At 38.2% G+C, this 15,755-nt stretch overlaps 1 protein-coding gene across 1 annotated transcript in view; it reads left to right on the top strand.

Annotated features, from left to right (window-relative positions):
* The window catches only part of RBM33 (RNA binding motif protein 33), an 84,465-nt gene extending 70,765 nt beyond the window's left edge, over window positions 1-13,700 (top strand). Inside the window, 2 exon segments of the mRNA XM_009322489.1 lie at window positions 9,363-9,451; window positions 9,648-13,700. Coding sequence (XP_009320764.1) covers window positions 9,363-9,451; window positions 9,648-9,696 — 138 coding nt within the window. The 3' untranslated portion in view covers window positions 9,697-13,700.
* The last annotated feature ends 2,055 nt before the right edge of the window (window positions 13,701-15,755 follow it).

The following is a 15,755-nucleotide window of genomic DNA, read 5'->3' as shown; positions in this document are numbered from 1 at the left end:
TAAGCAAGATGCCTAGGTTTTTAGCTGATTCAGATGGAGTTCAAGAGACAGTGAGAGGAAGGGAAGGTGAGTCAGTTGTAGCTGACTCCATCTTTAAGATGTAGTATATCCTGTCTTTAGCTGTTGACTATATTCAGGAAAACTCTCCTTAATGAGCTGAACTCGGAGACATTAGTTTCTTGAATTTTATTTATCTCAGGGGGTAGAGGATGTGTGTCAAACTCATGCTTATTTTTCGCAATTGTAAAAGACCTTTCAAATCTGAATCAGAACTTAAGAAGTTATTTCCCTGCCTGGATGGTCTCGAAATGACACATGCTGATTATCCAACACCAAATCCCTGGTTTAACGTAAAGATTCCCAAACTGTAGGACATAGGCCTCTAATGGTAAGCAAGCATCTTGCTTCAAAGGGATGTGCAAACGCAGCTGATAAATCTGAATATTGCCTCTTGTGTATCAATTTCTGCTGCAGTCAAGACGTGAACTTGGGAATGACAGCACTGAGGCATAGCTCAGAAGAAATACTTCCCAATGATCTCTCTGCTCTTTGACAAGAATAGGTCACAGGCATTTGTCCCACCTGGTACAGGAACTCTGCTTAATCTGCACCTTCCATACTGGTGCATCTGTAGAGCAATTGATCCCACACCAGCTCCTGTTTTCAAATATATAGTTTAGCTCCTAATGTTGTTGCAGTGTGCATATCCTGCATGTGTTTTCTAGGTCTTGGACAGAGGATCTTCGCTGGCATAACAGAAAGTTTTAGCGTATTTATGGAAAAAGTCTAGCAACAAGGGTGAATTGGGGAGGAAAAGATTACTTTGTTTTTCTGGGTACAAAAGGGTTGGATTTTTAGTTTTAGGTTTTTTATGTCAGTATCACTATCAAGGTACAACTACCTTGCATGAACCTTGGGAAGGGAAGTTGAAAATTTCCCTCAATTTCATATCCAATGCTCCTAGCTTTACCATCAGCTTGCATTGAGGTGATGGTTCTGTGAGTCAGGGTTTGGGAATAGCTGGGCATGCATAAGAGAAGGTGAAGGAGATTTTTACAGTTGAAGTTGGAAACTTGCCATTTTTTCCCTTCCGTACACTAGAAATGGAGAAAATTATCTTTTCCCGTGTATGAGCTTTGAAATACCCTCTGTTGCCTAATCACTGAAGACTCTTCAATTCTCATCCTTGCTTCATTAAAGCTGTTCTGTTATTAACGTAGGAGGAAAAAAAATACCATTAAGATTCTCAAGATACCGAATAGAAGAAAATCTATGGGGCTCCAGGAACAGCCCCTTAGTCGTAGCTGCATTTTACAACTCAAACATGATTAAATTAGCAGGAAAAGTACTTCCTTTCAATGTACAGTTTGCTGTCAGACTCTTTCTGGAGTGGATAAGCTTTCAGGTACAAATAATATAGCTGCAATAAAATCTGAGTGCCAAATCTAAAATAATTACATACTATAAATAAAATTATGCATTTCGAAGTGTTGGAAAGTGCAGAAGATTTCTGAGCACACCACCAAAATAGAGTCTCCTGGGGACCACGCTGGAGCAGTGACAATCTGTACACGTCCATCCAGAACCACTTGCTAAAGTAGATTACTAATAAGTTGCAAAGGTCACGAAAAACCCAGTGTGGGTTTTTTGGTGCTCTTGAATCTGGGTTTAATGTCTATACTGTCTAAAGAGGTTTATGTTCAGCTAGTTATTGCCACCTTCAGATTTTTTTTTTTTTTAGGGTGGTGGCAGATAGAGGGGATCATTTGCTAGATCTCCAGATAACTTGACCACTGAGTGATCGTTCTGTGGTGGTGTTCCGTCATCATCTTTAATCATATTTTCTTACATCAAATGGTTGCAAACATAAAACATCAGTGCAAAATCTCAGTATTGCTTTGTGAAGACTTAAGATCATAAATTCTGATGTTGGAAAAAAAAAAGGGGGAAAAAGAAAATCTCAAAAAAACTCCACTGTTGTATATCAGAGGTGATGAGAATGCTGCGATTGTAGGTGTATTTTGAGTAGTTCTACAAATACGCATTTTACTCTGATAACACAGTCCTTTCTTTTCTGGTCTCAGAAGGGAAGTACAATTGCCATGTTGATGTGCTTCTCTTTGCTTTCTTAGAGTGACAGTGCTACCTAGTGCTCAGTTAGGGTAAAGGCAGCTATCTGCACTGACACTGTATTCAAAATCGACTAATTTATTTTTAGTTTACGGGCTTATCAGTGGCAATGATGAGCGTGCCCAGAACACGAGTGCTCCTCCAGGATCAGCAGGGCGGTTCTCCGTGTGACATGGCAGACAAAGCGCGCAGGGCTGGCGTGGTGCCCTCTGTAGTCTTCCTACCTGTAAAAACATTTTCAGCCAAGAGTTTTTGCCAGTTCCATCGACTGTGGGAGAAGACATGGGCAGTCCTGCTCCATCCTTGGGGCTGGGGGAAGAGAAGAGCAGCTCTGTAATGAGCCTGTCCAGTTCAGCCCTGCTGTGGAGCAGTATGTGAGCTAGAGACACTCACCTCAATGATAGGAGAAGATCCCTTCTTCTCATCTTGCATATGGAGATGGAAAGCTGAGCACTTGTAAAGGCAAATAGTAGGAAGTCAAAGGTGGCAGAAAAGCAGGAAGGAGGGACAGAAGGTGGAAGAGATCAGTTGCAACAGCTGAGGATGAAATAAGTACGTTCTGTCCCAGCCTCTATTCCTGTTGATAATGGCTAGGAAGTGCTGCTCCCAGGAGAGATGCTTCAGGTGTCAGGAGACTGTGACGATAATAAAAATCTGTCTGCATTTATTGATGGGAGGGAAGAATAAATAGAATCCGATCTTTCTTTTTAGAAAGTGCCTGCTGTGCTGCTATTCGACTTGTTGCAGAGCAGGTTGGATCACACACTGGAGATGATGTTGATTAGGAAAGTTTACACTTTCTTTTTGCATAGACCGTTTTTTAGCAGTTTCGTATGGACTGCCACTCCTAGTCCCAAACTCACTGATGAACTGAATGTACAGTCTATTAGGTAATCCATTTGCTTCAGTGAAAGAAATTAAGTAAAGGAGGAAACCTTTATTTCCCGTGTGTCTCCTATAATTGAAATGAGTGCTTGCTCCAGTCTCACTCTTGCCTGCTTGGTTTCCATCTCCCAGTGCTCTGTTACCTCCCTTTTAACTTTTTCCTCTCTGTGTAACCTCTGAGAGTTTTGGTGCCAAAGATGTTTGCTTTCTGCCAGAGATCTCTTGCTTTCTACTCATGGATGTCCTGCTGCTTGTCTCAAGGCTCTTTGTTTTGCAGTGAAGCTTAACTAGAGATTATTGTGCTATTATTATCATACAGGCTATTTCAATATTATTTTCACTGATACTGTAAAAGTGTAGATTTAATTACAGACCGTGTGTAAAGGAGAAATTTGAGGGCAGTGTATGTCTGCAGGCTTAAAGAAACGTCTGCAGAGGGAATGGTCCTTCTATGATATTCGTGCTTTAGTCACTGGTAATAGTTCAGTTGCAGAAAAAGCCAGAGCTGCTGATTTTTTTTTAAGTTGGTGAATTAAATAGGGTGTCTTAAAACAGTTGTAGGCAAACTCTCAATCAAAAGCATGAGTGATCATGAAATATTGGTTTTATTGCATATTTCATTCAACACAAGATCTGCATCTTCCCACGGCAGTGCCTAAGGAAGCAGAAAAAGGAGATAATCGAGACCAGTATGAACTCTATGCTACCTAAATCCTTTCCATATAAAATACTGCTGCTCAGCCTAAACCATTTTTTTATTTTTAATGCTGGGAATGTGTCAGAAGGTAATCTCTCTTCTCCAGAGTCACATGGGAACATGCCCAGAATATCTGATCTCAGGTTGATCTCGGGAAGTGCTGTACGGTAGATCTGTACGCCCAAATCCATAAATTTTAATATAGATTCGAATGTGTCTGTGTCTAACATATAGTTATGCATTTAGTAGGGTATTACTCAAGCCTTAAAGTATAAACCGGAAGGATTTTGTAAGGGAAAAAAAACAACTTACCACCAACAGTATGCAAGACATTTGTGTTATGGCACTCAGTTGTCAGCCATAGCGCTAGCTGTTAAGGACTTGAACCTGGAACAAGTCACTGGCATGGTCGCCTGTAGCAATCCTTGTGGCATTTTTGGAAATGTGGTGTTGCAGGAGGGCTAGCACTTGTCACGAAGGACTGATGTTTTTGCAGAGACTTGCTGTAGGTCCATTTGGCTTCGTTGGTTCAAATGGTGGGCAAAACCTTTTCTGAGCAAACTAGAATTTTGTAAATCTTGCCCATATTAAAAATTGTCGAGCAGAAGTATTTTCATCAGGTTAAAAATTGTTGTGCTTCCTACTAATTGTCACACACTGAGGATTTCTTCCTCCCCCCCCCCCCCCAAGTCTGTTTTAGTTCTCACCTTACTTTGGCAATGATCTTCCCAGCCTCTTGCTGTTATAGTTAGTTCTTGCTTCAAGGCTTCTCGTATGGTGATTTGTAGGAGACACATCTATAATTTCATGCTTCACATGGAAGTTTTAGCAGCCATTGAGGTCGGTAGTCCAAAAATAAGACTTAACTGCTTCCTTTAAAATCATGTAGTTTCTCTTCATGATATTAGGTATTAACTAAAAAAAGCCTCATCTCTGAACATGTAGTAATTTCAAATAAAAGTCATTAACTTCAAAAGTAAACAAGGTCAATAGATAAAAATGTACAAATACTACATTAGTTGATTTAGTTATATAGAGAATCATGCAAGAAGAGCTTTTGTTCAGTGAAACTTTTGTTTAACTTGTTATAACATCTTCTCCAGAAGTAGTTAAGTAGTATGGAAAGAAATCACGAAAGTTTAAATCTATCCTGATGTACAGTATTGTGTTGGAAATGCAAGTTAGATATATTGTGGGGAAACAAAAAATAATACTGAAAACATTATAGGTGAGCATCTATTTTTGTGCAAGCTCTACGATAGCTAATGCAGTACTTGAGGTTTTACCTTAAAAATGAAAGGTGAATGCTTGCACATGTATGGGTTTTTACATTAATGAAATACATTAGACAGTGGTACCAATAATTCTGGAAACTTACTAAAGCATTCTTTACAAGTAAGCTGGCTAATACAGTGGATAGTCTGATTGGTGAAAGAGCATGATTAAAAATAATAGCTTTCTAGGAGGTTATTTCAAGATCACCTTGTAGTGAATGTGCGAGCACTCAAACTATCTGAGAATGTTATGGATGCTAGAACTACTGAATGTTATCACTGAAAAAAATGGCTGCCAAATTATTCAAAAAAGGTGAAAAAATTTAAGTGTGTTAAACTAGCAAGGTAGCATGATTAAGATACGCAAAATCAATTAATTTTGTATATATTTTCCTAGCACATGTATTTGGAATCAACAAAAGCAGAAGCTGGTGAAGTAAGTCTTTAAGATAATACCTTGAACAACATTTTGAGCTAATAAAATTCCACAGGTTACACAAAAAAATGTGTTTTCTTCAGACTGTCACTGTTAACATCATCTAAATGCAGGATCAGCTCTAAACTGCGTATCATCCCGAATTCAAGGGGACAGAAATAATCCAGTAGGATGAGTATGCAGTTATTTTACTTCAGGTTTCCACTGATGTGGAACACTAGTTTGTATGCCCAGCCAATCACCCATCTGCTCAGGGGGGGATAGCAGCAGCTCAGGACCTACACGCTCTGGCAAAATCGTACCTACTTGTTCTGTGCCTAGCAATCAATGTTGTTAAGCATAAAACTTGGGGTTTAAGTAGTAATGCAAGTAAGTAGATACTGTCCCAAAATCAGAACATAAATTTTCAAGAGATCTTCGTTAGCAGGATGAATAATGTTCATACTTGCAAGCCATGATAGACGAGGATTTGTTTGAAAACACAATGTAGATCACGATTTATGTTGAGATATTAAAAGTCTTTGTCAGCAAATATATTTGCGGTGGTATATCAGGCCATGGTGGTCATATTGTCAAAGTAACTTAGTTTAGTAATTGTCTTATTCTTCTTGTTAAAAGTGGAGGCTGAGAATTTGTATTAAAAACATTTGAATTAAAATTTTTTGGACAGTTTCCAACTGGAGAAGTATCGTTTGTGTAGCTTTAGTTTATCCTTTTGTTTTGCAGTCCTTAATTCTCTCTCTTGTTAAAGCATGGGCATGTGTAACTGCCGTAGTTGAGAAGACCCTGATGCTAGAAGTTACTGCCTTGCTCCTGGGCTGTGTAATGGGTGATGTGTAGGCAGTTCAGCGAAGGATCAGATGGATTGGCTTTTTGTTTCCACTGTTGTTCGTATTGACAAGTGAAATTAAATCTGGTAAAGATGTTTTTCAATGGACTTACCCAAGAATTGATGCCTTGTGTTGCCAAAGCAATTGAGTATTAAAATTAAAATGTATTTAGTGTTTTGATTGCATTTTTTTTGTTTTGGAAAATAAGGCAGTAAGAACAGGCTGTGACATAATATACAAACTAGTCAGTCAATTAACTTTATTAATTCATATGAAAGTATAAATAAGTTGTCTGTAAGATTTAGATACTTTGCCTAATTTCACTAATAAGTCTGCACTATACCAGAATGTCTTCCTTTAGTCAATTTTTTTATATGCTAATTACTAAGCAGCTTCTTAATAATTTATCACTATTGGTGTATAAACTGCAAAACCACATTTTCCTTTTGTGCATCTCAAGAATATTAATACAATAATAGCTCAATTATTGTGGAAAAAGTCACTAAATGCAGCTTCTCTTCTTCAGTTGATCACAACAGGGGTCTGGAGCATAAAGCATTGGGAGAAGCTCCTGTGGTAGTTGAGCGAGACCTGACGTTGTTGTGAGGATCATTTGTCTGCAGGAGGGCTGGAAATTGTTCAGGAGAGGGGAGAGAAGCAGGTGACAGCAGGACGTGCAGGGTACAGCCGAAGGGATGCGTCTCTGGGTTCTTTTCCAGCTCCTCTTGTCCCACTGTCCTCTGAAATATTTGTCCTTCCAGTGATTCAAACAGGTTTTTCTCATATTAAAAGTTTCAAGTTCTTTGAAAGGAACAAAAGAGCCATATTTACTTCTCTTGATTTCTTTTTTTTTAATTGCAATTCAGAGATTTTTTTTTTAACTCTTACAAGTCTCTTGTTTCTGAATTTCATTATTTAATGGCTGTGATTAATTCTTAGTCTTCAAAACTTAGTCCTTAGTACTAGGACTTACTTAGTCTTTAGTCCTTTTCTAGCCAGAAAAGTGGTGTCAAAAGAATGTGTATTAGCTACAGTTGTATATATCATAATAAAGAGACATCAGTCAAGGAGGAGAACACAAACTTCAGCACCTCCTTCACCCACTCCAGCAGATAACCTCCAGGAGAACTGAGCTTTGTTCAAGGTCTTTTATTGGTGCTTTGTGCAGTGTGACTGTATTCTTGTTGGTAAAATGTGATTTAACTCGATCAAAAAAAAAAAATCATCTGCCAAGTGTTTTGGTTTTTTAAAGGTAAATCCCATTCCTACCAGGTCAGAAACTAAGAAGTTGCAGTGACTTAGCTAAACCTTTCCCTTGTAGCAGCTTTCCAAAAACTATACAGTGCAAATAACCCACTGAAGTTTATCAGGTTTGCTGAATCCTTTAACTTTTCCTCAGCTTTCACTTTGAAATCACAGGCGTGACAGAAATATTAAACTTCTGTGATTTTCCTGGCAAGAGGGAAGTTCCTGTCAATTACAAGAAGGTGCAAGGTAGCTACTGCCAAAATTAATGACTTTGAAAATCACAGATAAGTTACAGAAAGAGCCTCGAGCTGAATTGTCAGGCTTAGAAACGAAGAAATATGACTATAAGGTGCCATGGCTCTTGTTAAATAAGCATCTTATCAATGAGAGTCTTACCTGTTCAAAAGATATAAGTAGGCAATTTTAATAGCAAATTTCATCTAGGCATTTGACATCTTGCTTAAAATGCTGCATTAGATTGAATGAACAGGGAACACATTAGTTGAATTAAAAATTCTTTCACTGAGAGATCTCAAAGTATGTCACCCTTAAAATGTATCAATGAGTGGGGTTGTATGTACTTTCCCAAGGAATAGTTGTTTGTGTAAAGATATGTAGTGCCTTTTTTTAATAGTCTAGACGATGATACAGAGTTTTTGCAGGTGAAATTTAAAATCCTGAGACTGACCATCAGAGTGCCGGAATCATCCAAACGTGGGGGGATGCTGCCAAGTTCCAGGCGAGGTGCAGGAGCAGAGAATTATGTTTATACGTAACCACCAGAAGGTTATAATGAAATCTAGAAAAGTTTCAAGGTTCCTATATATGTGTGTGTGTGTGTGTGTATATATATATATTTAAAGCTCAGTACAAAATTGGATTTGCTTTATGTAGAAACTTAGGCACAGAGAAGAGGGATGTTAGGAATTCTTTAATTTTGCATCCAAAGCCATAAGAACAACTCGAAACTGGATGCTGAATCAGAACAGTTCTGTCTTTAACGTGCTGCAGCGTAGGCCATTAAACATCCAAAACCTGCTGTGAGATACTGGAATCACAGGACTGCTCTCTGGGATCATCTTGGCATTGCCTGGACTTTTTCTGCTGCAACAGGGAGCAAGGACATGAGTTCTCCAAAGCCCTGGCTGAGGCGTGCTATAGGTTTGGAGACCTCAATACTACACAGGGGTTTTTTGATAGTTACAGCATTGTGAAATGTTGCTCTCACGGTATGGGAAGCACATCTCCTACGGACTTGTCTGGGTAGGTTGCATGGTTTACCATTACTAGGAGGACTTGGAAGTGTCATCAGGGTGACATCATAAGCTGCCTCATCAGGGTCATGTGGTTGTTAGTGTCTGTCAAAAGCTAGCCACTTGTTTTTGATAAAATAGTGTGAGGATATCCAGTCTAGCGATCAAAACCTAACACTTTTTTCCTGTTTCTGTCCTGTTTAACCTGTGGAAAGCCCTGATCCTTTAATGTACATCAGGTGAATGACTCCCAGGCACTTGTGTGTGAAGTTGAGCTCTGCCCAGTTGAATGTTTCTCATTCAGTTGGTGGGAGTTTGGCTGCAGGGATTGGTTCATCTGCATGGATTGAATTGGAGAGCTGTTGCCTTTGCTTAACCAGCGATGGTCTGGGTTTTCCAGTTTAATACAGTTGCTTAATGCACCACCTCAAACGCCTTCAGCTGGGTCCTTGACTGCAGTCTCAGCAGTCTCTTTCCATTCCCTGGACACCAATAAGTGTTTCTGGGAGAAGAAATACGACAAGATTTCAATGGGTTTGATGCAAAATTCATTTAAAGGGATCTTTAAGTGAATACTAAAATATATATTTTGGCTTTTTGTCTCTGCAGAGTTTACAGATGCTTCCTCAACAACGGAAAGCCATAGCGAAATTTAAGGAGCCAGCACATGCTTTAGCATTTCAACAGAAATTCCACAGGTAAATAATTAAGCGCTGCTGCCACCTCGGTTCCTTCCCTCCCTTCAAAAGATTAAATCAGTCTCCTCTGCTCAGTGTTTCTCTTAAGCCAATCAAGCATCTGTTTATTAGTGACCTTCATAGAACCTCTTTGTCTGTTTTCCACCCCTAGAATCACTTTGAGTACCAGGTTTAAATTTCTTTTAACTTTTAACAGGCACATGATAGATCTGTCCCACATAAACGTGGCACTGATAGTTGAGTGATGTCTGCTGAGAGAAACCCTGACACTAACAGAAGCGTACTGTGGAGCTACACAAGACACAGTGGCAAAACCATCGGGTCGTGAAACCTTTCAGCTTAGTCTTTAATTGCTATGTTGAACTACAGAAAGCAGCAAGATGTCCTCCGGAAGAGCTGAACTTGAGAGGCTCTGCAAAGGTGGAATTTCTGTTCGGTTTGTTCACGTTCTGTTGTAACCACGTGGAACTACAGATTTTTTTTTTTTCAAAATGCTTTCAATGCACGTAGACACTGTTCTTCAAGATCCTACTGTGTGACCACAGTGACTTGAGGGAGAACGTTTACATTGAAAGATTTAAAAACTTTCTTCATAGCAAAGAATATTTGATAATGGTTGCTCTTATCTTCAGTGCGAGGTATTTGAATGAAAACTCACTTTTCTAAACAAAACACATTAGTTATGTTGTATATCTGAAAGCACAGAAGGTATTCTTGCATAGATTTAAACGTGGTCTACTTCACTGAATAGCGGTATGCTGAGAAGCTTTGGAGGTGACACTGGAAAATTGTAGTTTTGATCTTTGTAAATATGTTAAGTCTGACTTTGCGTTTTTCTATTCCGACACAGACTTCCATCTTCTCCTTCCAACTCCACTTATTCCATAAAACCCTGTGTAGGAATAACATTGCTGTATTTTCCCTTGGTTTTTAAAAACAGGGATCTTTGCCCTTCAGTAGCATCATGGGGTAGTGAACTCCAAGTTGTAACTAGGTTGTTTTAAATGACGTTGCCAGATACAAGGAAAAAGAAATATTTAGTGGCTCACTTCGAAAATGTTACACAGGAAGAGTGACGCATTCCTAATAGTTCTTTTGGGCTAGCGTTTCATGATTGCCTTATGCTTTATTTTGATTAGTTTTTTTCTTTGAGATTTATTTTGTGATTAATGCTGAACCATAAGAAACCCATAACTGAAAGGACTTGGTTTGATGTGTTGTTCCCAATAAATACAGGTCTATTAGGACATTGTGAATCTGCTGGTGAACGTGGCAGTTCCCAAAAATTACGTGCAAACATTAAGGAGCTTATATGTTATTCAAAGTAAAATCCATAATGTTTCCTTTTGGTTAGAACCATCTAGATGGTGTTGCCAAAGGAACAATTTTTTCAATTACTTCTGAATAAACTTATTAAAATGTCATCTTTATATTGGATTCCAGTTTTTATGAACACTTCCTCAGTTTTTAGACTGTGAGCTTTTGCTTCATCCTTTATTTTAGGAGTACTCTTAAGCACTCCACCTACAATTTGAATGGGTGGACTTACAGATACCTTATAGGTTTGTTACCTGAGTGACCGCAGAAGAACACTATTGGTATGTAATGCAACAGCTGCGAATGGGGTCCAAAATAGGCATGCCAAGCGTGGAAGGATGAACTAAGCAAGTTTATAGTAGTGTAGATTTTTTTTTTTTTTAAGATTTGCTGGTAACCAAGTCAAAGACTTAACTGGCTTTCTTACAGTTTTGGTCCAGATTTTCAATTAAGTAGAAGTTACCAAAAATAATGGTTGAATAATAAATACTGTCAAAAGCCTTCTAGATAGAACAGCTCTTTGTTCAATGAAATAATAGAGAATAATGTGGTACTTTGGAAATATTGCACTGGGAAAAAATGTAAAGAATACTCTAAGCCCATTTACAACTTAGTGACGAGACTCAGTAACATCATGAGAATTTTTGCATGGAAGCGAGTTTTACACCCGTCTGTGTAGTTCCCCATTTATGCATAATACTTAATAATATCCAGCACAATTACTATATGTAAAGTGCTATTAGTGCTTCAGGGTAAGACCCAAGCGCAGGACAGAGGATGAGCCGCAGGTAGGAAGTGCCCAGTGGGAGCCGACCCTGAAGACTCTTGTGAGCTGATCGCAGTGACTGGCTCTGCCACGTGCTGTTTAACTCCTCACACCGTGAGCAGTAGGACCCCTACGCTGCCTCCTCAGGTTGTGTAATTTTTGTTTTTAAGAAATAAGTGCTTACCTTTAACACAAGTCATTAAACAGTTATTCATCCCACTGTTAGGGAGCAGCTTCTCCGCAATGAGAAGGATGGGAAGGCATCTCGGAGTGGAGCGATAATAGTGCGTGTCTGGAAATCTGGGTTAGATGCAAATGCCAGACAGACCAGCAGCTGAGTTCAGCAGTAGGAACATCTGCAGTTGATCAGCTGTCCTGTCAGAAGCAAACGTTATTGGGGTTAGAGGGTTTCTTGGAGCCTAAGAATATGGGTTTGATTCAAAAGTCAAAGAAGTTTGTAGAAACGCTCCTGCTTTGGGTTTTGAATCCATCCCAAAGAGGCTGAGGTTCAGCCAACTTAAGTTTTAACAATTTTTATTCAGTTGGGTTTTTTTAAAAAAAATTTTTTGAGACAAACGTGTGGCTTTGGAATAAAGACATGAAATCGCCTCAGATCTGTTTAAATGTAGGAGGCAATGTAAGCAATGCCTGTTTAATGACTAGATGCATCCTCTTTAACGGCGGTTGCAGTAGATTATTGCTTGTGCATAGACAGAGTACGGGCGGATCGCTGGTGGTGATTTTAGCTGCTTATTGCAGTACCTGGGTATCTGACTATATGTAAACTTACTATATGTATGTATGTCTATATGCATTTTATTATACACATACATACATACTCACACCCTTTGTTGTCACCGTATCTCTCTAATATCTTAAACTCAGTAGCAAAAGTAGCAATTAGGTGAGCCATTTGTTAAAATGTTTGTTTTGTTAGTTCTCAAATCCTAACTTAAAAGTGGATCTCTTGGCAATGATCAGTTTGGATGATACAGCTCTTCTAGATCCATTTGTTGTCTCCTCCCAAAAAAACCCAAAGGAAGTAGAGGTAAAGCTAGGCAGACGTGTTCTTGCCATGTTCTCTTTCAGCACATAGTTAAATCTGAGCATCTTAAGTTAACTTTCTTGGAAGATCTGTTGCAACCATTATCTTGTTCTTTCTTTATATCATGCATTCAAAATACGATGCAAAATGCAAAAAAAAAAAAGGCATTTAATGTAATATGTAAATATTGACCTTTTAAAATTAAAATGTTACTCAAAATGCTTACAGTCAACCACATCTTAGCTACTTGTTAGTTTTTTGTGTTGTCTTATCTAAGTTTAATGGATACAGTTCCATAAATGTTGATGTGTTTTTGTGTATATCTTCAAATTTTTATAAAGATGCTAGTAAGTCAATACATATATCCTGATCTGTGTATTATTTGTTCACAGTTTTTATTAGCATAATTTTATAATGATTTTAATAGGCAACTCCAGTAGGTGATTATATGGAGCCAACTTTTTTTTCCCAAATTATTTTGTTTTCATCTTGTAGCACTGGAGAATTCACTTTATAACTAATCATATTTTGCCTTGACTAAAAGATTGGATTGGCCATATGATCTGTGGTATTTTAGTAGAATGTTCTACTTTTTTTTTATTAAAAAAAAAAAAATCTCTGTCCTTTAACTTTTGAGGGGAAATACAGTGCACTGTCAGACCAAGGCATGGGGTTTCTAGGTTTGTTCCATTGTGCTGTACCAGTACAAATTAGGTCTGTCGTGTAATATTGTTCTCAAAAGTTTGGGATATTTTGGTTTTACACATAACTCAAGTTGGTCATGTAACACGTTGGTTCATCACAATGTTAGCAACTGATGTGGCACATATACTGTATGATGCAACGATGTGCAGTGTTCAAAAAGCTCGGTATAATTGGTGCTAGGCAGGAGGAGGACAGGTCCGTAGCATCTTCATAGCTGGAGGAGCTGCCATGCAAATGTTTATCTCTAAGTAGTGGTAGAGAATAAATTTAGACAGGGATATTGTTCTTGGCCTACATACATCTCCAGTATGACTTTGGGAAAGAAGAGTAAATACTGGCACCCCCTCTGTAAAGTATCTTCAGATACCTAGTGTATTCCCCAGTTTAAATCTGAAAATTCACTTCAGATTTCCAAATTTCCGTAAAAAAAAGAAGTCCTTCTAGCCATTAAAATGCCAAGCAGACTGAGCATTTTAGTTCTTTGATGTTAGGTTTCCACTGCAAGGATATAGATGAGAGATTTTTTTTTAAAAAAAAGTGTAGATTATTTCAGAAAAACCTTGAGGGTCTTCATCGTTTTTTCTTAACATTATCTAGCTACTTGGAATAAGAAAAAAACTTCTACTTCATGCTGAATTTTTTATATTTTTTCAAACATAGTATCTTTTATCTGTTTAGCTTGAAATTGTGCAATATTCCTGGAAGCTGCTGTAGGCGCTTCCTACCGTTACACACAGTAACTGCGTGTCTGTATGTGTGTGTGGGTGCGTTGCCCTTCTAGCTGGGGTGAGAGGGTGGGCGGAGGGTGTGGGGTTTCATTTCTTGGGGTGTTGTTTTTTTTTTTTGCCTGTTTTTTGTCTAACTCGGGAGATATCCTGGATTTGTTCTCTGGCGTAGTATTGTGTTCCTGTCCTTCACGTAGTGTTTGTTACGTGAGTCATGATACTCGAAGGTAGAAATCTGGCTTCACCTGTTCACTGTCAAAAAGGCATTTTTGTTCAGAGAGACACGAACCTTTTTTTTTTATTATTATTTTTTGTGCTTTTATTTTTTTTAGCAGCATGTTGGATGAGAAATTAAACGTGAAGGAAACAAATACTGAACAGATTGCAGAAAGTTAGCTATATTATAAAGGTCATTTAGGGTAACATAGGGCTTTTGTTTCAATGTTACCTTAAATCATGCCTTAACCTCCAATTAATTCATAAACGTAATACTTGAAAGTATTTTATCTTCAATTAGTATCAAATCCTAAGGATTTTATGTAAGGTTTTTTTGTAACCTGATTTTTAATCTTGGAAAAGACTTATTATCCACATGAGCACAGGGTCTTGTGTACAAAAACACTGATTCATATTGGATCCTTACGTATACCATCTTCTGGTATAATATGGTTGGGAAGGATCATTTTGTTCTTTATAACGCTGCTTTTTGCAGGGTTGGGGTTTTTTTATTAAAAAAAAAAAAAACCACACACACCTCCGTTTTCTACTTCTGTGCTTATTTTGGTGGAAAGTATGGTCCTTACTGCACTAAAGAAAACCTCAAGGGGGAAGTTAATCTCACTGGGTCTTTTAGGTGCCTGTGTTGCTTTCTCATTTCTTGGTTGGATGCGCTGATTTTTCTAACTAACTGGAAATGGGCTTTATAGGGGCTTTATATAGACACTGTTTTTCAACAGGTTACACTGCTTTTATTTAATGTAACAGCACTCGGGTTAAGCAATTTTTACCATCTAAATAATTTTAAATGGTATTGCAGATTAAGAATATTTTTGTGAAGGAACCTGTGTACAGTTAAACGTAGCTGTATTGCAATGTTGGGTGTAGTCACTTGGAAGATCACAATGTAAAACTGCTGTATTAATGTTATGTTCATTCAGTGGTTCAGGATTTTCTTTGTATGCATCTAATGGTTTTTAATATGCACTGTATTTTTTTCCTAGTGTCTGTCAGGCTGACTTTGGAACCTTACAGTTTTATTTCTCTTTATATAATAACAAAACCATTTTTTGCAGGATTTCTTTTTCAGATGGGGAAACATCTTTCAACAGTTTAACTTCTAATTAGTACACATTTTCACTTACAGATACAGCAAAACCAAGGTGCTAACTCTCATTTATTCACAGCTTATCTTCCGTACCATTGCATACAATTTTTATTGATAGAAAGTGCCCTTAGAATAAGTCAACTTCCTTTTTTCCTGTGGTACCCTTTGCCTCTGCCCTAGGCTTTACCTCATTTCCATCTCATTTGCCCCCATTTTTCTATTCCCACAAGGATATTTGTATCCTTGTTATGTTCCTGCTCTTTTCACTCTCTCTTCATCTCTCCGGACTTCTTCCTGTCTGAGTGCATTGCATTCAGTCTTTTGCTCTACTTTCTGTTCTTATAGCTCTTTTGAGGATACCTGAACCCTAGATCTCCCACCCTGAAAGCACGTCGTACTGTACTTTTCTTTGCAGACTTTGG

This window comes from Pygoscelis adeliae, unplaced genomic scaffold (assembly GCF_000699105.1).
Source record: "Pygoscelis adeliae isolate BGI_AS28 unplaced genomic scaffold, ASM69910v1 Scaffold123, whole genome shotgun sequence".
Taxonomy (NCBI): Eukaryota; Metazoa; Chordata; class Aves; order Sphenisciformes; family Spheniscidae; genus Pygoscelis; species Pygoscelis adeliae.
The sequence above is the reverse complement of the archived record's forward strand: the minus strand, read 5'-3'. Positions and strand labels throughout refer to the sequence as shown.